Genomic DNA, 22083 nt, shown 5'->3' with positions numbered 1-22083 from the left:
AACAACATGCTTCCACAATTGATGTTGAAGATGAACACCCAAAGAAGCCCAAAGGTGACAAATACTTGTTTTGCTCTAACAGGTTCTATTGCAAATGATGATGACATGTGGATGGTAGATAGTGGTGCAAGACATATGATCGAAGATCATGGCAATCTCTCTAGCATGATGGAAAAGAGGTTGTCCCAAAGGGTAGAGCTTGGAGACAACCACAACTATGCAGTCAAAGGAGTTGGAAAGGCATCCATAGAGCTGGAATATGGTAACAATGTGCATCTCAACAATGTTCTATATGTACCAGGTTTGAAAAAGAATCTAGTCTCTATTTCATGTTTAGAAGATAAAGGAGATAGAGTAGCTTTTGTGGATGGAAAAGTACTTGTATGGTCCAAGGGCTCTAGTATAGATAATGCTAGGGTTATTGGGATTTGTGAAGGAAGATTGTATAGACTTGTGAGTCAACCAGCTCAAGCCCTAGTACATGATGAAATCAATCCAAGTGAGCTATGGCATAGAAGATATGGTCACCTTCATTATAGAGCATTACCTGAATTGAATCAAATAGTTTCAGGTGTCCCTGAATTGCAAATAGATCATGAAGGTGTTTGTAAAGGTTGTGCACTTGGAAAGAATATCAAGAAACCATTTCCAAGTAGTGACAATAGATCTAAAGTCTTAGATTTGATACATTCTAATGTGTGTGGTCCGATGCCTGTGAGATCACTTGGAGGTTCATTGTACTATGTGACATTTATTGATGAATTCTCTCATAAGACATGGATCTATCTTATGAAGACCAAGGATGAAGTCTTCACAAGGTTTCAAGAATTCAAAGTTGAAGTGGAGAACTTGACAAGTAAGAAGATCAAGATTTTGAGATCTAATAATGGAGGAGAGTACACCTCAAAAGAACTTGTTGCTTTCTATAAGAAAGTTGGGATTAAGAGGGAGTTGATTGTTCCCTATAATCCACAACAGAATGGTGTAGCAAAATGAAAGAATAGGTCCATTGAAGAATCTGTCAAGGCCATGATGCATGATCAGGATTTTCCAATGTTCTTATGGGGAGAAGCATCATTGACAACTGTATATATTCAAAATTGAAGTCCTCATCGAATTCTGGAAGACATGACTCCTGAAGAAGCATTCTCTAGACGAAAGCTAGAGGTTGGACATATGAGAATCTTTGGTTGCCCTGTCTACATTCATGTTCCTAAGGATAAAAGGAACAAGCTTGAACCTTTAGGAAAGAAAGGCATATTTGTTGGTTACAATGAATCATCAAAGACCTAAAGGGTCTACATTTCAAAGCAGTGATGAATTGAGACCAGCTGGGATGTCACTTTTGATCAGAAAGTTGCATATTGGAAGTCCGAGGAAGTCTTCATGGATTCCTACGATGAAGTAAAGTAGGAGGCTTCGAAAGAAGAGCACTTGAGTTTTACAAAAAGTCCTAAAGAGGAAGAAGTGCCTTGTAAACCAATGGAACTGGTTGTTGTCCCTGAAATTAGAAAGAGACCAACATGGCTTAGATCTACATTAGAAGAAGCAGAAGGACATGCAACTCCTAATGGCACATCTAGAGAAGTTAAGAAACCTAAAAGGTTTTCTAGCTATGCAACTCTCATGACTAACCTGATTGATGCAGAGCCTTCCACTTATGAAGAAGCAGCTAGCCAACAAGTGTGGAAGGAGGCCATGAATGAAGAATATCAATCTATCATGAAGAATGATGTCTAGGAGATTGTGCCAAGGCCGGAAGGGAAGTCAGTGGTGACTTCCAAGTGGATATACAAGATCAAGCATGTTGTAGATGGAAGTATTGACAAATACAAGGCACGATTCATGGCTAGAGGGTTCTCCCAGAAAGAGGGAGAAGATTATGATGAGACCTTTGCTCTAGTTGCCAGGTACACCTCCATTAGATCCATTATTTCTCTTGCTACTTTGTTGGGATGGAATTTACATAAGATGGATGTGAAGACTGCTTTCCTCAATGGTGTGATTGAGGAAGAGGTGTACATAGAGAAGCCTTAACGCTTTGAGGTGTATGGAAAGGAATCTCATGTCTGCGAGTTAAAGAAGGCCTTATATCGACTCAAGCAAGCTCCAAGAGCTTGGTATGCTCGTACTGACAGTTATTTGACAAGATTGGGATTTACCAAGAGCGATGCTGATCCAAACCTTTATTTTAATTTTGTGAAGAATGCACTTGTAATTCTATTACTTTATGTTGATGACTTATTTCTGATAGGTGTTAAGCCTCTTATTATTCAATGTAAGAATCAATTGGCTTTTGAATTCGATATGAAGGATCTTGGGTTGATGCATTATTACTAGGACTAGAGGTATGGCAAAAACTTGGTGAAGTCTTCCTTGGTCAAGGAAAGTATGTAATTGAGATCCTTCAGAAGTTTGGCATGATGGACTTAGGAAACATTAGTTTTTGTAGCATCAGATGTGTTCTAGTCACGAAACTTGGTGGTTAATTAATCAGAATTAATTAAGTCAAGGTGAGAATTCTCTAGAAACTCACACGGATCGGTCCAGAAATGATATGAGCCATTGATTAAGATTTAATCTTGGCTGTTGGAGTCCCAACATGAAGATATAAGAAGGGACCAATGTGGTGATGGAGAAAATACACTTGAGCAATAGTTCCTTGTGCAGATCGAGCTAACAACAGTAGAGTTTGAGCCAGAGAGGGACACAGTGTCGGTGAGGGGCAGGGACAATGATCCAGAGGAAGATTTCTAGATCTGGAGAGGTAGCGGCAAGGCGCTGAGTTATTCCCAGTGCAGGAATGCGAGTGTAGGAACGCATGAGTGCAGGGACGCCAATGCAGGAACGTGCAAGCGCAAGAACACGCGAGTGTAGGAATTCGAGTGCAGGAACGCGAGTGCAGGCAGTGTGAGTGCCAGGGTTGCTTAGGGAATATCTTTGCCAAATTTTCTTGTTGTGGATTGCTAGTTTTCGGCATCCAAATTGTACTTTGAATTTCACTGTTGCATAATAATAAAAACCCTCACTATTACATCGGTTTTCCCACATTGGGTTTTTTCTGGGGAAATTTGTCCAAAAATAACTGTGTAAAATTTGAGTGTGTGTGCTAGATTTTCTTAGTTTCTAGTGCTATTTTCTTCCGCAGTTTATTTGTGAAAATTACAATGTGAATTATTTTCTATTTGTCATAGCAGACAATAGATAAATTTTGAATAAATTAACAATTAGAAAAATAATTTCCAGTAGCTGTGGTAGATGAAAATTTCACATGGTATTAGAGTGTGAGTGATCAGCCGGGAAGCTCAAAAGCGGAGGAGAGAGTTTCGCTGTTGAGGGAGCAATAGGACGAAATTATCATAAGTTGTGCAGTAACTAGACAAGCAGATCGAATTACTGGGGCTAGGGTTCTATTTTCAGTTGCAAGTTGGCAGAAAAGTCGAGTTGCTCGGGATAGTGATTCCAACAGTCAGAGGGAGGAACAACAACTTAGATTTTCCTTGAGCAGATTTCTAGTTGGATGCAGAGGGTTTTGCAGCAGCAGAATCAGTGTCGGGTGGAAGAGAAAAACACTAACAGAGGGAAAATTTCTCTCAGGGGATCTCAAGTTTTAGAGATCTAATTTTTCCAATTGCAGATTGGTAGTAGTTGTGAGCAGATCTTTGTGAAAATTTCTAAATAGAAATTCTATTACTGCAGCAACTGATTTATTTTACCTACTTATTTTCCAATAAGTTATTTACGAAATCCCTTCAGTAAATATTAAAATAAATTCTACTACAGATATCATACCATTATACAGAAACAAATACATGCACAAGAATCAAATACATTGACACAGTTATTTTGGACAATTGTCCCCAGAAAAACCCAATGCGGGAAAACCGGTGCAGCTTAGGAGGGTTTTATTAATCAGCTTTCTTGAGTACAACTAGGGATCCAACTGGCTTACCCAACAGAGATAACCACAAAAAATCCTCCGGCGCTTCCTCTAGGCTTAGCGTCAACCCAGCTAGCCTCTGCGCAGCTCCCAGACCCTCTGAGTCAGCACTTTGCCTCACTGCGTTAGCACTTGGCCTCTCTGTGTCACCCACGCAGGTCCTCCAGTTACTGCGCAATCCAGCTGCCTCTGCGTCTGCCTTTCTGATCTCTGTGTTGGTCCTCAGTCACTATCCCTGCCTCTCTGCTATGTACCCACTGCCTCTCACTGCAATCCAGACCACTAGTTCGAATTTCTCAGCAAGCCCTGCTCCAGAAATCGAACTAACTGGTCTCCCTCAATATATCTCCAACTAACCCTCAAGTCTTCTCTTATACTTTTCCTGTTGATGAATCAATGGCCGAGATTAAGTCCCTAATCAACGACTAAGATTAAAATAGACTTGATCCTTATCTCTTAGAAGCTTCTCATCCTTATCTTTATTAATACCCATTAATATTTTTATTTTCCTAAGTTGAGACTTAGGAACTCATTAAAAATATTAATTATTTTAATAACTCCTCATCCGGATGGAATTTTCCAAAACGATTTCTAGGTCTTGGAGATCTCACGTGCTTTAGCCTCTCCACCAATTTTTATGGCTAGAGCACATTTGATGCTACCTCAAATCAACAATCTTCTCACTCCAGAAGGGAGTGCGAGTAGTAGACTCAACCACTGAGCAACGGGAAAGAGGGAGATTTTCGGGTTTATTTTCTCCAGTTTTGAGTTCCCAGATTTTGCAGCTTTGTAGCGATGACCATACGAAATTGCCAGAGGAGGTCATACAAGTTAGCCAGAATGCAGATCTGGGCTGCAGTTCGACTTCCAGTTGCTGGAAACAAGTGTCGGATGAAGTGCGAGTTGTCTAGTGCGAGTTGCAAAGAAAGGAAGGGTCCCAGCCAAGGACTAGGCTTGAAAGGAGATAGTGAGGCACCAGATCAAGAAGGATGAGGAGTATGAAACTTTAGTGTGCCAAGTGGGTAGAGTTCAGTATAGTTGCAACTGGGAGATCAATTCCAGATTGTTGCAGCGGGGTCATCATCGTTGCTACAGGGGCCCACAGTACCACAATAGTAGATTCAATGTCAGCAGACACAACTAGTCATTCAAATGACAACTGCATAGCTAGTTGCAGTCAGTACCCGTGAGACAGTTATAGAACTAGTTACAGTGACACAAGTAATGTGAATTTCCCAGTTGCAGTATGCAAGTGCAGTTCCAGCCAGAAGATTCCCAGTGCAAAGCTTTGCAGTCCAGTTTCCAGTGCAGGAGGACAATGCAAGTTTCCAGGAGGGAGCAGAGAGATTTCCCATTGGTAGATCGAGGCTCAGAGGGAGTCTAGTTTCAGAGGGAGCATCACTATGGACGCTAATACTTCAGGATCTAGGGAGATTAGATGCATTATTGCAGTAGTTGTAGCAACAACTAGTCATTCAAATGACAACTGCATAGCTAGTTGTAGTCAGTACCCGTGAGACAGTTATAGAACTAGTTACAGTGACACAGGTAATGTGAATTTCCCAGTTGCAGTATGCAGGTGTAGTTCCAGCCAGAAGATTCCCAAAGCAAAGCTTTGCAGTCTAGTTTCCAGTGCAAGCGGACAGTGCAAGTTGCCAGGAGGGAGCAGAGAGATTTCCCATTGGTAGATCGAGGCTCAGAGGGAGTCTAGTTTCAAAGGGAGCATCACTATGGATGCTAATACTTTAGGATCTAGGGAGATTAGACACATTATTGCAGTAGTTGCAGCAACAGTGTGGAAGAATCAACAGAGCAATAACAACAACAGTATGAGTAGATCAGATTTTGCCGTGTTGGCAACCATACCTCCAGGAGTGAGGTGGGGTGACTTGAAGCTGTAGTCCAAAACTATAGAGATTGGGCAGGATACTTGAGTTGTCCTCCTCATTGATCATTACCTTGCTATGGAGGTCCACAGTATTCAGTAGCAGGATGGATCAGTGTCAGTGATGCAGTCAGATTCCAGGGTGATAGTTGCAGACTAGTAACAGTCAGGTGCTGAGGAGTGTAGTGTAGTATTGGCAACAGTGCAGAATGGCACAGTGTAGAGTCAACAACAGCGCAGAGTCTTCAGTGGACAATGCAGTAGCTAGTAGTAGTCAGGACTCAAGAGATAGATGCATCATACTGAACACAGTTGATTCAATATTTAGGATGCTTCTCAGTTGCAGTACTTGTAGTTGTAGCAGCAACAGATGAGAGGGAGTTGTAGTACAGATGCAAGGTTGGCAAGAGTATGGCAATGTTAGTAGCAACATAGATGCAACATCAGAGTTGTGCAGTGGTTGATGGGCAGTATGGCCAGACATCAACAATGTGACAGGAGATGGTACAGAGACAGGCTGTTGTGGCAAAATGTGCAGCACTAGAAAACAATCCTTGCTAAGAGGGAGTGTTAGTTTTTGTAGCATCAAACATGTTCTAGTCGCGAAACATGGTGGAGAGGCTAGAATATATGAGATGTCCATAACCCAGAAATCATTTCTGGAAATTCCACCTAGAGATGGCTTAATTAGATTATTAACCTATTTTTTAATGTTTCCTAAGTCTAAACTTAGGAAAACTAGTTAATTAATTAGAATTAATTAAGTCAAGGTGAGAATTCTCTAGAAACTCACACGGATCGATCCAGAAATGATCTAAGCCATTGATTAATATTTAATCTTGGTCGTTGGAGTCCCAACAGGAAGATATAAGAAGGGGTCGATGTGGTGATGGAGAAGAGACACTTGAGCAGTAGTTCCTTGTGCAGATCGAGCTAGCAGCAGTAGAGTTCGAGCCAGAGAGGGACGCAGTGTCAGTGAGGGGTAGGGACAGTGATCCGAAGGAAGATTTCTAGATCCGGAGAGGCAACGACAAGAGGCTGAGTTATTCTTAGTGCAGGAATGTGTGTGTGTAGGAACAAGCAAATGCAGGAACGCATGTGTGCAAGAACGCGAGTGTAGGCAGCGTGAGTGTCGGGGTTATTTAGGGAATATCTTTGCCAAATTTTCTTGTTGTGGATTGCCAATTTTCGGCATCCAAATTGTACTCAGAATTTCACTGCTGCATAATAATAAAATACCTCACTACTGCAACGGTTTTCCCACATTGGTTTTTTTTGGGGACATTTGTCCAAAAATAACTGTGTAAAATTTATGTGCGTGTGTGCTAGATTTTCTCAGTTTCCAATGCTATTTTCTTCCGTAGTTTATTTGTGAAAATCACAATGTGAATTATTTGATGTTTGTCGTAGCAGACCATAGATAAATTGTTAAATAAATTAACAATTAGAAAAAAAAATCCAATTGCTGTGGTAGATGAAAATTTCATAGAATTAAGGTACAATATTACTGAGGCAGTTTTGAAGCTTTGGACATTGCAATCTGAGCCCCTCCTTGAGACAACAAATTTTGTTGAATCTGAGCACTGTCTAGATTGCTTTGAGACAAAATCGATTGCATTCAAAACTGATCTATGGAACCTTCCTGAAGCTTTCCTTGTTAATATTGAAGATCATCTCAGAGGGTTATGACATGAGTTTTAGTTACCCTAAGAACAAAGATTAACTTCAAAACTCCTTGACAACATAACATCCTTGGCACATCACTGTGGAGTTTTTCTCATTCTTAAGGACTATTTAGGGATTTGTAGAGGGTATTGTATTTTTGAAGCAACATTCATATTCTGAAGCTGGACATTGAAACAAAGATAAGGGCAGTGAAGGTGAACTAGTGTTGCAAAAGATATCCTTTGGTATGTTCTTAACATCATCTGATTTGAAGGCATCTTGCATCAACAAAAATCTTTCGGTACATTTGTGGGACATCTTGCATCAGTAGGTATGAAACTGGCAGATTGACTAATCATAGAAGCCTACTAAAGCGAATGCTACATCATTTAGAAGTAGCTTTGAAATTGTTGAAGAAGTTTGGTTTTCATTGTAAATCTGAAGCACGCATTAGCAGAAAAGGGTTTGATCTTGATGTGCTAAGCAAACTTGAATATTGAATGGTGCTAGGGTTTTACAGTGTAGAAGAGATCATAATGGTTACAGATTGTTATTGTGATGCTGAGCAGAAACTGCTATGGTTTGCTATTGATCCATATGTTGAGCTAGGGTTTGTGAGTACATGTTGATTTGTTGCATATTAACGCTAGGGTTTGATAGAGGCACATGTGACTTGAGAAGAACTATTGAGATAGGGTTTTCTATTGATATTCAAAGGTTGTTGTGGTTGATGTGTAGAGAATGACAGTGTTTGTCATGCAGATAATGAGATCATGATGCTAGGGTTTGATACTATTAAGAAGAGTTGATGTTGCTGATGTTGTTAGAGGACTGACAGTAAGAAGATTTATGTTGCAGTGAGATTATTTATTTACTTTGATTGAGTAGAGAAGAGATAGGTGGATCCAGTCTAAAAATTGTGAAAAGTGGTTCGCTTGTTGAATAGGGTGGCAAGGTGGTACAAGGCAGCAAAGTGGAGTCTCCTTCAGGTTGGAGCCTGAGAACACTTCAGGGTGGTGCCAGGGTAGGTTGGAGCCTATGCAGGGTGTTGGAGCATCTTTTCAGCTAGAGCTGATAAGACTAAGGTGTTGGAGCATCATTCCAGTTGGAGCTTGTAAACCAGAGCATTGGAGCATCCTTCTAGTTGGTGTTAGTAAATCAAGGTGTTGGAGCGTCCTTCAGGGTGGAGCTTGTAAACCAGGGCATTGGAGCATCCTTTCTGTTGGAACTGGTAAATCCAGGCGTTGTAGCGTCCTTCAAGTTGGAGCTTGTAAACTAGGGCATTGGATCCTCCTTCCAGTTGGAGTCGGTAAATCAGGGTGTTGGAGTGTCCTTTAGGTTGTACCTTGTAAACTAGGGGGTTGGAGCCTCCTTCAGTTGGAGATGATAAATCTTGGAAGTTGGATCTTCCTAATTGATGTAAATTTTGATGACCTATATTAAGAAGCGTTCAGTGGTTTTCTTCCCGGAAGGATTTTTGCCTAAAATATCTTGTGTACTATCTTGATGTCGTGCATTGTTGAATGGTGTTGTTTATTGTTCATGTGATGTGATGGTGATTTATGTTTGATCTAATGTGAACGTGAATTTAATGCTTTGAAGATTAAAAATTAACTAATTGAAAGGAAATACTCATTCACCCCCCTCAGTGTTTCCAACAAAATGTACTAACCAAATCAACTTTAAAGGAACCAATAAGATTAAAGATAATGATGTCATCCCTAGAGGTAAATATTTTTGGAGGGAAAAGAAGAAAACTATTTTTTTAATTGTATTTTTGGCTTATCTCCTTATAGGATTACTCAAATGCCAAGTGTAGAGGCCCATTTGATGTGGAATTAAATTCTACATCCAATAAGTACCCACTCTACATGTTGAAGTTTCAGTTTACTTAGCTTAGAAACCCTCCATGCACTTTATCTAATTTATTCCTACCTACTTGTTATTTTTCCTTAACAAGTTATTTACAAAGTAAATACGGAAAATAAACACTAGTGCATGCTCAACATATTATAGATCAACAACTAAAAGAAACAAGAACAAACACACCACGACACCATTATTTTTGGACCAATGTCCCCGGAAAAACCCATTACAGGAAAACCGGTGTAGCTATCTGAGGGTTTTCTTATTAAGCAATATCAGAGTACAATCTGGGTGCCATAATTGGCCTACCCAACAGAGAATTTCCTTAGCAGCTATGCCTCACAGTTTGAGAGAAATCTCCTCGCTGAAACCCCGGAAAATCCTTCCGGCAGCTCTTCAGCACAAAACTGCTCCTGCAACCCCAGTGTTTGCTTAATTTGGATTGCGTCAACCCCTCTTTGTCCCACGCTGGCCCTGCATCAGCCCCAAGAGGCTCTGCGTCAGCTTTTTGGGCCTCTGCGTTAGACACGTTGGTCTCTCTGGTGCTTTGCGTAGCACTTGGCTGCCTCTGCGTGGCCCTGCGTGAGCCCTTGCTGGCTCTGCGTCACCCTCCTTGGCTGCTGCACTACTCTCCCGGCACAATCTCTACCTTCTCTGTTTCTCTATACTCAATGCCCCTCAGCTGCTCTCCTGATCACTGATTCTATCTCGCTTAGCAAACCCTGCTCTAGAGAATAGAATGACTGATCATCTGGTGTACTTCTCGAAGTGACCCTCAAGCCTCCTCATATACTTTTCCTGTTGACGATTCAACGGCCTAGATTAAGTCCCTAATCAATGGCTAAGATTAGATCTGGCTTGATCCATGTCTTTTGGACCACTCTAACACAGATTCACATTAATACACATTAATATTTTATTTTCCCAAAGTTTAGACTTAGGGACTCCATTAAAAATATTAATTATTTTAATATCTCCTGATATGTTTAGAATCTGCCCAAACCCTTTCTGGGTATTGGAGATCTGATGTGCCCCAACCTCTCCACCAAATTTCGTGGCTAGAGCACATCTGATGCTAATCCAAATCAACACTCCCTCTTAGCGAGGATTGTGTTCTAGCAATACTCCTCACTGAGTATTACTCTGATCATCCGGCATCGGTACTTGTGTTGATGCTAGGCCTTCCTGCCCAACATCCTCTGCACTGCTGCCTCCTGTACTGTTGCCCATGGTTTTGCCACTGCCACTGCTGCATTTGTACGATAACTCCCTCTGCATCCGTGCTGCTGTTGGTCCTTTCTCCCAGCAATGCATCGGCACTGCACCTCCTCTCATCATGTTGCATCGTGCTGCCCACTGTTGCACTGCAACTTAGTTATTGAGAAGTAAGTAACTGATCTGCCAACTGATCTCCTTGTTGGGCTACAAACATCCATTGATGCTGAAACTCCCTCTGTCGCTAACAAGTGCTCCCTCTCTCTGACCTCTGCGCTGCTGTAGCAACTCCCTGCATCTCGCACCATTGCACACCTCTCTGTGCCTTCCTGCACTGGTGCAACACTCCTGTGCCTCTCGCACTGCTGCAGCCTGCTAGCTCTGCGTTGTCTTGGGACTCCTGCACTGTAGCTCTCTCTACCGCTTCATACGCATCTGTCTCTACCCACCTAGCTAGTCTTGCTACTCCTCGTCGGGGCTCTCGTAGCAAGGTCTAATCCAAGAGGCTGGGTACCTCAAGGATCCTGCCCCTTATCGCCTGTAGTCCTCCTGACTACAGCTCGATGTCTCCCCACTTCCGCTCAAGTGGTGCATGTGCACTCATGGCACAGTCATCGTCTATCAAAACTTCCTTCTCTGCTCGTGCTAGCGCTGCCATAGTCTCGAAAGACTCTCCCTTACTTTTCTTCCTTGGGCACTGAGTCTTATAATGACCCATCTCCCCACAGTGGAAGCACTTGATCTTGGAGAGATCTTTCTTCTTTCGCTTCTCCTGCTTTCCCTTAGATGTTAGGGCCACATCCTCCTCCTCCTCCTTGACCTTGATCCCTTTGCTGCTGCTACTTGTCTTTGATTGTCGTTTGATCTCTTCTTGGCAAAGAGCTACCCACATATCGTCCCAAGGTAGGAGAGTCCCTCTGCCCAAGATGCTCTAGACAAACACTTCCCACTCTTCTGAGACAACATTCAGGATTGTCCTCACCATAAGCTCCTGATCTGGTGTCACTCATATAGCAGTCAACTAGTCTCGGATCTCATTCAGTCCTCCGAGGAAGGTGTCAATCGATTGACCCTTCTTCATCTGATACGACCTCATCTGGTTCTCGAGCAACATTCTTCTCTGCATAGAAGTATGCTAGTACAGGTTCTTGAGAGCCTCCCACATCTCAACTGCCATTTCCTTCTCGGCTATATGTGGTACCACATGATGCTTGACCCCGTCGAGGATAATGCACTTGGCCCTCGCCATCTCCTCCTCGTACTTGTCGTTATCATTGGGGTCGACTGGGATAGCAATAACCTTCAAGGCGAAGTTCTTGACACGATTCCTGTCAATCACTGATAAGATTCTGGCCTTCCAGACTGCGAAGTTCGATGCTCCGTCCAGTCTATCCTGGTCTCTTACCCCGTGTAGTGCCATGACGCTCCTCTACTTCCCTCTTGGAAGTTCTCTGTTCAACTCCTCTGAGTCTCTACTTCCCGTCTGGAAGTTCTCTTCTGGACTCCCTTTGAGTCCTGATTTCCCTCCTGGAAATCCTTCTGCCGCTTGTCGAGATGCCCCCTATTCTGATCGTCTTGTGCAATTGCACTACTGATTTGGGTTCCTCAGCTAGAAACCCTCGGTAACAACTCCTCTGGCCCTGCTCTGTCAGGTACTGTTCTGACTACAGTACCTCACCAGCTCCACTCTACAATATTCCTACAACCTTCTAGACCCCAGCAACTGCCTCTCTGTGAACTATGTCAGCCCTTCTCAGCCTCACGCTGGATCTGCGTCACCCTGGAAGGCTTTGCGTCAGCCTTGGGATGCTCTGCATCAGTCCTCTGGCCCTCTGTGTTAGCAACGCTTGCCTCTTTGAGGCTCTGCGTAGTTCCCGACTTCTTCTACGTGGCTTTAGCTGGCTCTGCGTCACACTTCCTTGGCTTCTGTGCTGTTAGAAACAACTTTTGTCACCTCGGGACAACTGTTTTCTGCTGCTATTGCTCCGCTCGACTGATGTCTTTTAGTCCTCATATGATTTGCAATCACGCTCTGATACCATGTTGAAGTTTCTAAGTTTACTTAGCTTAGAAACCCTCCATGCACTTTATCTGATTTATTCCTACCTACTTGTTATTTTTCCTTAACAAGTTATTTACAAAGTAAATACTGAAAATAAACACCAGTGCATGCTCAACATATTACAGATCAACAACTAAAAGAAACAAGAACAAACACACCACATGACACCATTATTTTTGGACCAATGTCCCTGGAAAAACCCAATGCGGGAAAACCAGTGCAGCTATTTGAGGGCTTTATTATTAAGCAATATCAGAGTACAATCTGGGTGTCATAACTGGCCTACCCAACAGAGAATTTCCTTAGCAGCTATGCATCACAGTTTGAGAGAAATCTCCTGGCTGAAACCCCGGAAAATCCTTCCAGCAGCTCTTCAGCACAAAACTGCTCCTACAACCCTAGTGTCTGCCCAATCTGGATTGCGTCAGCCCCTCTTTGTCCCACGCTAGCCCTACCTCAGCCCCAAGAGGCCCTGCGTTAGCTTTCTGGGCCTTTGCGTCAGACACGCTGGCCTCTTTGGTGCTTTGCGCCAATGTTGTTAAAAGCGCGATCGGGATTAAATCGGCGCCGGGAATAAAGCGGAAAAAATCGGCAAAAGCGGGAAAAAAGCGGAAAAAAGCGGGAAAAAAGCGTTTGGCACAAAAATATTCATTTTTTTTCATTTTTTTTCAATTTTTTTAATATCTAAACCATCTACAACATAAAATAAATACATTGACACATAAATATGATAAAAAAACTAATATATAAGATGTTTAATATCATTTCTAGCGCTAAAATCACACATAACATTGAATCATGTCCTGAATAGTAAGTCCTGAGTCCCAACTCAGCCTCAAAATATCAACAAAAAATATGATAATGTATCTCATCATGTCATAATGTCATATACAATAAAATGAAAGTCTAATCCTATTGATTTCCTCTGCCCCTCTTGCGAGAAAATGGCACAACTTTCTCTTTCCCTCTAGATGTAGAAGCTGGTCCCTGTGCTGGTGGAAATGGCAGTGGAGTCTGACGTGCTCTAGAAGCTGAAGAACTAGTAGTAGCAGCTACAGGAGGCTGAGGTAGACGGAGACCACGTCCTCTACTGGTGGTAGTGGTAGCCCGGGTAGGCGGTGTCACCTCCTCCTCCTGCTCCTCCTCCTCCACCTGCTCCTCCTCCTGCTCCTGCTCCTGCTCCTCCTGCTCCTCCTCCTCCCCCTCATCCTGCACTAACCAATCATCAGTGGGATCCATGAGAGGCCTCTCGGTCTCAACTCTCCATTCAGCAGTGGTGTCAATCCCATCCAATGAGATGGCTTCCGTATCAGGTGTCCTCTCTAGTTGTCTCACCCACAATCGAAGATTGTAGTAGACATAGACCATGTCATTAAGTCTATGGGACTCCAACCTGTACAAAGTTCATGAAATAATAATTAATAATTAATATTATAAAAAAAATATTGTTTAAAACTTTAATGAATTCAAAAATTTATTTGGAAATTTGCAATATTTTAAATGTTTAAGTGTTAACCTATTGCACTTCTTGTTGTGTATTTTTTCAAATACACTCCAATTGCGCTCACATCCTGAGGAGCTACATGTTTGGCTGAGGATGCGTACGGCAAGCTTTTGCAAAAGGGGTACTCTGCCACCATACATCTTCCACCATGCGTCTACAACAAAATTACAAATAAAATTTTAAATAAACATAAGAAAAAAATGGAATTTGAAGAGACAATGAAATTTGAAACAAAGTTACAAAGTACAAACTAAAAAATACCTGGCATTTTAATCGTCCTATCAGTGACAGCCATCTCAAAGCCAAATGTGCCACCTGACATCTTATATGTCTCAATTTGTCTAGAGATCTCTATACGTTGTTTTGGAGATCTCACCATCTTCTGGACACAGGTTAATAATCCTTCCACGACCTCAGCATCAAAATCAAACCCACATGCATAAGAAAATGCAGGGTTCAGGAAAAGCCCAGCAGCATGAATGGGACGATGGAGTGTGTTGTTCCATCGCTCATCAATCACTTCCCATAGAAGGAGTTGTTTCTGAAACCCATCATCTCCCTTATCATCATAGTAGGACCGAATGGCTTCTTTGGCCCTGTCCATGGCTTCATACAAATAGCCCATTGCGGGCTTCTCACCATCAACCAACCGAAGAACCTTTACCAAAGGTTCAGTAACGGCGCACACCTCCTGCACTCCCGCCCAGAAGTCTTCCTGGTATGAAACTAGTCTGCGTACCGCCTCTCCTTCTGGTTTGCGGCTCATTGACGAAGCACGCCACTCCTCTGAAAGAAACATTCTCTTCAAATCCCACATAGAATTCAAAAGGGATTGAAGAGATATGAAACTCGTCGCAAACCGTGTAATGGCGGGGAGCACCAACTCTTTGTTGTTGGTGAATCTTCTCATCAAGCTAAGCACAGATGTATGATTATATATAAATTTTGTGATGCTTTTTGATGAGTCAACAATATCTTTGACAAAGGGAATTTTCCCTATGTCCTCTAACATCAAATCAATACAATGGGCAGCACAAGGTGTCCAAAATAAAGTAGGATGCCTGTCCATAAGCATTCTCCCAGCAGCAACATAATTTGCAGCATTGTCCGTTATGACTTGGACAACATTTTCTGCACCCACCTCCAAAATAAACACATCCAGCAAATCACATAAAGTTCTTGCATCTTTGATTTGATGAGTTGCATCAATAGATTTGATAAACATAGTCCCCTTGGGACAACTAACCAAGAAGTTTATAAGGGTTCTCCCCTTTTGGTCAGTCCAACCATCTAACATAACAGTGCATCATGTTTGTGCCCATGATGCCCTAAAATCCTCCAATCTTTGGGTGCAGTCACGCTTTTCCTCTTGAAGAATCCGACCTCTGAAATCATGAAGAGAAGGGATTTTGTACCCCGGGCCAACACTGGCAATAGCATCAACAACAGGTTGGAAAAATGGATTATTCCTTACAATGCTGAAAGGAATATCACTCCAGAGGAGAAATTTTGCCATCAACCTATCAGCTTGTTCTTTTTCAGTTCTTTTTAGCATTGAACCGATAGTTGGTTGTGAACCAGGTGTGGTTCGAGGAACAAAAAATGATGATGCAGCTACCGGATTGACTGACGCTGCAGTAGAACCAGTGCCACTTGGTCCACTTCCTTCCGCTGACCTTCTTAGTTGCCTTTTGAGTTCTTCTTTGGCCTCTCTAGTTTGCTCTAATTCTCCCAATGCTCTCATGGCTCTTTGGATAAGTTCAGGATTTGTTTTTATACAGGGCCCCACATCACGTCCAGGGATTTGTGCAAGGTGGTACTTCAACCTGTACACCCCCCCGCTTATCTCCTTTCCACACAACTTGCAATTCAAGTTTTGTCTATCATTCGGAGCTTTAGGTTCACCATATTCCCAGAAAGGATCCAATTTCCTTGGCATGTTTGTTTTTGAATTTTGAATTTGCAAACCTATGGAAAAATAAGGATTAGGAAATAGGAATTTAGGATTACATAATACAAATTACAATTTAGCATTTACAAAATTACAAGTTAATTATTTCCAAAATCCCAATTTCCAAACCCAAGTTACCCAACCAAATGCCAATGGCAAATGCCAAAAAACAATGAAAATTCAAAAAACATAAACAATGTTTAAAAAAAATGAAAAAAAAAATAAAAAAAATTGGTTCTCATAGTCATAACAAATTACCCATCCCAAATCAATGAAAAATTACAAAAAATTCTTTAAAAACAATGAAAAACAAAGTTTTTAAAGAAACAAAACAAAAAAAAATTAATCTACATACCGTTTTTATGGACAAATTGGTGATCTTGTCTTGGATTTCTCCTAAAAACACTTGGATTCGCTCCCAAAGTCGACCCAAACCCTTCAGCTCTTCTCCTCCTCCTCCGCGCGGCGACAGTCAGAAATGACTTAAAAAATTTCATTTTTTCTTATTAAAAGCCCGCTGCCCGCGCCCTCGGCGATTTTTTCGGAAAAAAGCGTTAAAAAAAATCCGGCGATTTTTTGGGATAAAACGCGCGTTTTATGCGGTCTTCCGAAAAAAGCGCGATTTTTTGAAAAAATCGCGATTTTATCGCGATTTTAACAACACTGCTTTGCGCAGCACTTGGCTGCCTTTGTGTGGCCCTGCATGAGCCCTTGCTGGCTCCGCGTCACCCTCTTTGGCTGCTGTGCTGCTCTCCCGGAACAATCTCTGCCTTCTCTGTTTCTCTATACTCAATGCCCCTCACCTGCTCTCCCGATCACTGATTTTATCTCTCTTAGCAAACCCCGCTCTAGAGAATAGAATCACTGATCATCTGGTATACTTCTCCAAGAGAGCCTCAAGCCTCCTCTTATACTTTTCTTGTTGACGATTCAACGGCCGAGATTAATTCCCTAATAAACGGCTAAGATTAGATCTGGCTTGATCCATGTCTTTTGGACCACTCTAACACAGATTCACATTAATACACATTAATATTTTATTTTCCCTAAGTTTAGACTTAGGGACTCCATTAAAAATATTAATTATTTTAATGTCTCCTGATCTGTTTAGAATCTGCCCAAACCCTTTTTGGGTATTGGAGATCTCATGTGCCCCAACCTCTCCACCAAATTTTGTGGCTAGAGCCCATCCGATGCTATCCCAAATCAACACTGCATACCTTTGAGTAGTCACTCCCATACCAAAAGAAATTGGAGATACATGAAAAAAAACGTGTATTTCCAATTTCTTTTCGTGTGGGTCTACTCAAAGTTATGCAAAGTGGGTACTCGTTAGATGTGGAATTAAATTCTACATGCGACGGATGTCTACACTTGGCATTTGAGTAAACCTATAAAGAGATGAACCGAAAATACAATAAAAAAGTAGTTTTCTTTCTTTAGAAATTCATGACTCTTAATTTATTGTTTACCTTAGGAGATCCATTTTAGGCCTCCAAATTCCCCTAATAGGATCTGCGAGCTTGAAGGGAAAGACATATAGGGAGAAGTTTATGGGACCTGCTTTGGAATAAAGTAGACAAGATTGTCAAAATCACTGAGCCCCTTATTAAAGTGTTGTGGATATGTGCATGAAACAGAAAACAAAGGCAGCGTACAAATATTAGAAAAATAAAAGTATGCACCAATTTGGTGGATCATTGAAGAGAGATGGAACAAGCATCTCCATTGTCCTATACATTTAGCTGGGTATTACCTAAACGCTAGATACCATTACACAAAAGACCTTGAAGCAGATGGACAGCTGAAATATGAATTGTATGACTACAGAGAGAGCATGGTCCCGAATCCAAAAGGAACGGGATGCTATACACAATAAGTTCTTGGATCACAATGAAAGTGAATTCGTCTCTGGCTATTCAAAACATACTAAGGACCAATTAAGTAATTTCAAAGGTTTTAAGGATATGATTCATAATTCTAGGCATTGAAAAGCTCTAGCCAAAGTTTCATTCATTTCTTGAATTTTGTAACTTTGTCCGACTGTTATCACATCTTATTGGTGGAGGCAATTCAATTCCCACTGCCCAGAATTGCAAGGGTTGGAAATTCTGATCTTGGACTGGATGTAGCTTTTTCTGGGTGTGAGCGCAATTGGAATGTGTTTGAGTGCATATATACAAAGAAAAGAAACCATTTGGAACAACAATGGTTAAATGATTTAATCTTTATGTGACACAAACATTGGTTGAGGCACAACCAGTGGTTGAACATTGCACCTGATTCAGAGCCCATATCTCAAAGCATATTGTTACCTTGTTATATTGGATTGTATGAGTTAACCAACAACGTTTGCATGGGATGGATCCAGTTGGATGGACCTGGAGCCATTTCCACCGCAAGAGGTTCTAGACACTAGTGCTGCACCCAGAGCATCATGTTGAAAGGTCATTGATACCAATGTAGAGAATTCTGAAGAGGATACTGGACTCGGGAAGTGGTATGAGAATAGTAATTTGTTTGTACAATGTAGAATGATATTTTTTTTAGATTCCAAAGGCCATCTAAAGCCTCATTGTCTATGCATTTTCTTTCAGATCTTCAATTCTTCAAATTATATGTATCACAAAACTTATATCTATGATGCTATTTCCACCCTCACATGCTATATACATGAGCAAACTTTGCCTATTTTGGGTTTTACTGGTTTGGACTTTGAATTTAGATCGGATGTACATGAATACATATCTGAATGTTCTTTGTATGTTTTATGTGATCTGCTTTTATACCATTCTTCCTGTCAGTTCCTGTCCAGTTCTGGTGCTCATAACTTTGTTTGCAATACGCCTTTTGGATAGTTACCAAATTCTAATGTTTTGAAACGGCACGACAATGTTACATGTGCAGATTTATGGGGATCCTGAAGCTGCTGATATTGTATTCACTTGTGGAGCAGAAATTGTTGTAGTTGGCCTAAATGTTACCACACAGGTCATGCTGAGTGGTAAGTTTTTAATATTTTCAATTTGTTTCTTAATATGAATAGTGTATTAATATAGTGAAACATGGCTATTGATCACTAAACACATGTGCCGCTCTCTAATTGCAGATCAGGACCTGTGTGAATTGCGGGATTCCGGAGGAAGATACGGAAGATACATCTATAACATTTCTCAATTCTACAAAGATTGGCATGTGAAGTCGGATGGTGTTCATGGCATGTAGTCTTAAGTCTTAGGAGCTTTCTTAGTTTGACAAATCCTCAAGTAGAGTCGAACAGGACTTCGCTTATTTGGCATTTGGAAGTTGTGATAATTTAGCCTTGGCATGTGAAGTCAGATGGCATTCATGACATGTAGTTTTAACATTCAAGTGCTTTCTTAGTGACTAATTCCTCAAGCAGAGTCGAAGAGGACGTTGCTTATTTGACATTTGGAAATTGTTGTAGTTTAGTTTCTTCAATACTGTTCAACGTGAACTGCCCATGTTATTCTTATGATAGATTAATTATGGTAGTATCTTGTTTACAAAATTTCTGAAGTCTAGTTGTTCTGTTTATGTGCAGGGATTTTTCTACATGATCCCACTTGTTTCGCAGCCTTATATAAGCCTCAGCTCTTCGAATTTAAGAGGGGTGCTGTACGTGTAGAGACTCAGGGTATCTGCACTGGGCATACTTTGATGGATCTGGGATTAAAAAAGTATTGACTTTCTTATAGAATCTCGTTTCCCTCTCTGCTTATCTCTAATATTTTTCATGCTAGCTTCAGCACTTGTTGGGTTCCATTTATATCGTGTTTGATCATATACCTGTCCTCTCTTCTATTCTGCAGTCTGCTTGGCCTAATTGATTGATTGAAGATATTCCCTATTAGTTATGAAGAACAAACAGCTGCAGAATTACTTATTCACTGATACGGTTCTCATTGTTATATTGTCTGCTTGGGTTTTACTTGTAACAGTTGGAATTCAGACAATCCTTGGACTGGAGTTCAACCAGTTTCAGTTGCTTGGACAGTTGATGCTGCAGCAGTCATCAATCTTGTGAAGGAGGTACTGAAGCAGCCTTGAAGAATTCCTAAACACTTACTGGTTCTTCTCTCTATTTAGAGGTGTGTATCAACTTAGTGTAATTCACAAAGAAACTGATAATAATTGATAGTGAATATGATTCATGATCCAACCTGCCAATGCGCAGAAATTTGGTGTCAGGTGGCTTGTACTTGGTTTCAGGTTATGATATCTAGGTTACAAGCCTAATATATGCATGTAATTTCCGGGGCAGGATTAGAGGCTTCTCTACTAACATTCCTCCCTCATAATTATTGGAAAAAAGGCTCTTTATTTCTGTCTTGTTCATGGGGAGTAATTGTGAATTTTAGTTACACTGATCTGTATATAAAAGCTATTCATGTAGAATAAACCATCTAAAGCTTAGGTTTAATGTCCAGCAATGCAGCTTTCCTAGATAGAAATGAATTTGATTTAGAGCTGGAAAGCATAGGCCTTGAACTTCACAACTTAACTTCATGCTTTCAGCTTACAAATTTTAGGTGATTGGAGTTTATCCAAATGAGTGTATCGGATTTCAAACAAATTAATTATTTTTTCTTTTTAAACTAAAATAACTACGTCCGGGTGATTTCAGGGGAAGTTTATTAAGCATTCATAATAAGCTTACAAGGAGTGAACCGAGTACGAAAGCTCTTTTAAAGGCGAAGAAATATAATTTTGAACTTTTAGATGACACATTTTAATTTGTTTTAATCTTTTTAACCGTTGATCTCTGGTTTTTTTAATTTTATTTTTAAAATTAATTTAATTATTTTAAAATTTTAATAAAAAATATAATATCTTTACGATTTTAATATTTTCCTTTTTAAAATAATAAATAAATATTTTTTAATAGAAGAAAGCTATCTTTGAAAACAATAGGATTGTTTCCAATGTATCTCAACTTTGATGTTATGTTATGAATTATGACAAATGATGAAGTGACAATTAAATTACTAAAATATAGGATTGTTTCCAATGTATCTCAACTTTGATGTTATTTTATGAATTATGACAACGATAAAGTGATAATTAAATTACTAAAAATATATTACCATTTATGCATTATTATTAATAATATTTCTAATTTCTTAATTTTTTTATAAAACATTTTTTTTAAAATAGCAAGCATATATATATATATAATTGATGTTACAATGATATTATTGGATGAAATGTATATATTTATTTATTTTTATTTATAAATATTTAATTATTTTAACATATAGATATATTTTTGTTTTGATTAATGTAAAGAAGAAAATAGATATTATTGAAATAAAAATAAATTCTCATAAACTTTATAATGAAATCAGGGATTTATCAATTCCTAAAACACCATGGGATCAAAGAGTTTGTCACTCTTGTGACGTTAAGAGGGTTGAAAATGAAAAACACTTTTACTTAGAATGTCCAACAAATACTTAAACTAGATCTCGATTTCGAAAGATTTCTCACACTACCAATCTTCCTAACCTTTCATCCCTAAAACTATGGTGATCTTGTAATACTTTTCTTAATGATATTCAAGCTCATAAATAAAATTCCTAAGAATTCCAAGTAATTCCTTCCATTCTTAAACCCCCACGAAGGGTAACCATTTTGGTTTAGTCATGCAATGATGAACTTAACAAATGCACCACCTCCTGTGAAGATGTACCTTCGCCACTTGGGAGGTCATACAAATCTTGAAGAGGGCGATATCATGTGGAGAGTCATGGCACATCTCCTCAATCTCGGTTTAGAAGCTTCTCCTTGCCATGATGGTAGTGATTGCAGATAGTCAAAGGGAAAACTTCAAAAGTTATGCATGCCTAGCACAATATAAAGCTTTTCGAATAATTTGGGTAAGTTTCCCTTGTAAGTTTTAGCTTGAGTGGACCTAATGGTTAAGAGCATGTGTTTCCTCCTAAGAGGTCACAGGTTCAAAACCAGAGGGGGA

General features: G+C 40.3%; 1 protein-coding gene across 1 annotated transcript in view; it reads left to right on the top strand.

Annotated features, from left to right (window-relative positions):
• Nucleotides 1-20445, top strand: part of URH1 (uridine-ribohydrolase 1) — a 202846-nt gene extending 182401 nt beyond the window's left edge. Inside the window, exons 6-9 of the mRNA XM_089384502.1 lie at nucleotides 18996-19092; nucleotides 19198-19305; nucleotides 19654-19789; nucleotides 20051-20445. Of these exons, the coding sequence (XP_089240628.1) occupies nucleotides 18996-19092; nucleotides 19198-19305; nucleotides 19654-19789; nucleotides 20051-20159 (450 nt within the window). The 3' untranslated portion in view covers nucleotides 20160-20445. The remainder of the gene's footprint in view (nucleotides 1-18995; nucleotides 19093-19197; nucleotides 19306-19653; nucleotides 19790-20050) is intronic.
• The last annotated feature ends 1638 nt before the right edge of the window (nucleotides 20446-22083 follow it).

Source organism: Pinus tabuliformis, chromosome Q (genome assembly GCF_031772625.1).
Source record: "Pinus tabuliformis cultivar Carrire ecotype Pingquan chromosome Q, CPIR1, whole genome shotgun sequence".
In the NCBI taxonomy this organism is placed as follows: Eukaryota; Viridiplantae; Streptophyta; class Pinopsida; order Pinales; family Pinaceae; genus Pinus; species Pinus tabuliformis.
Note: the sequence above shows the minus strand (reverse complement) of the source record. Positions and strands in the feature narration are given on the sequence as shown.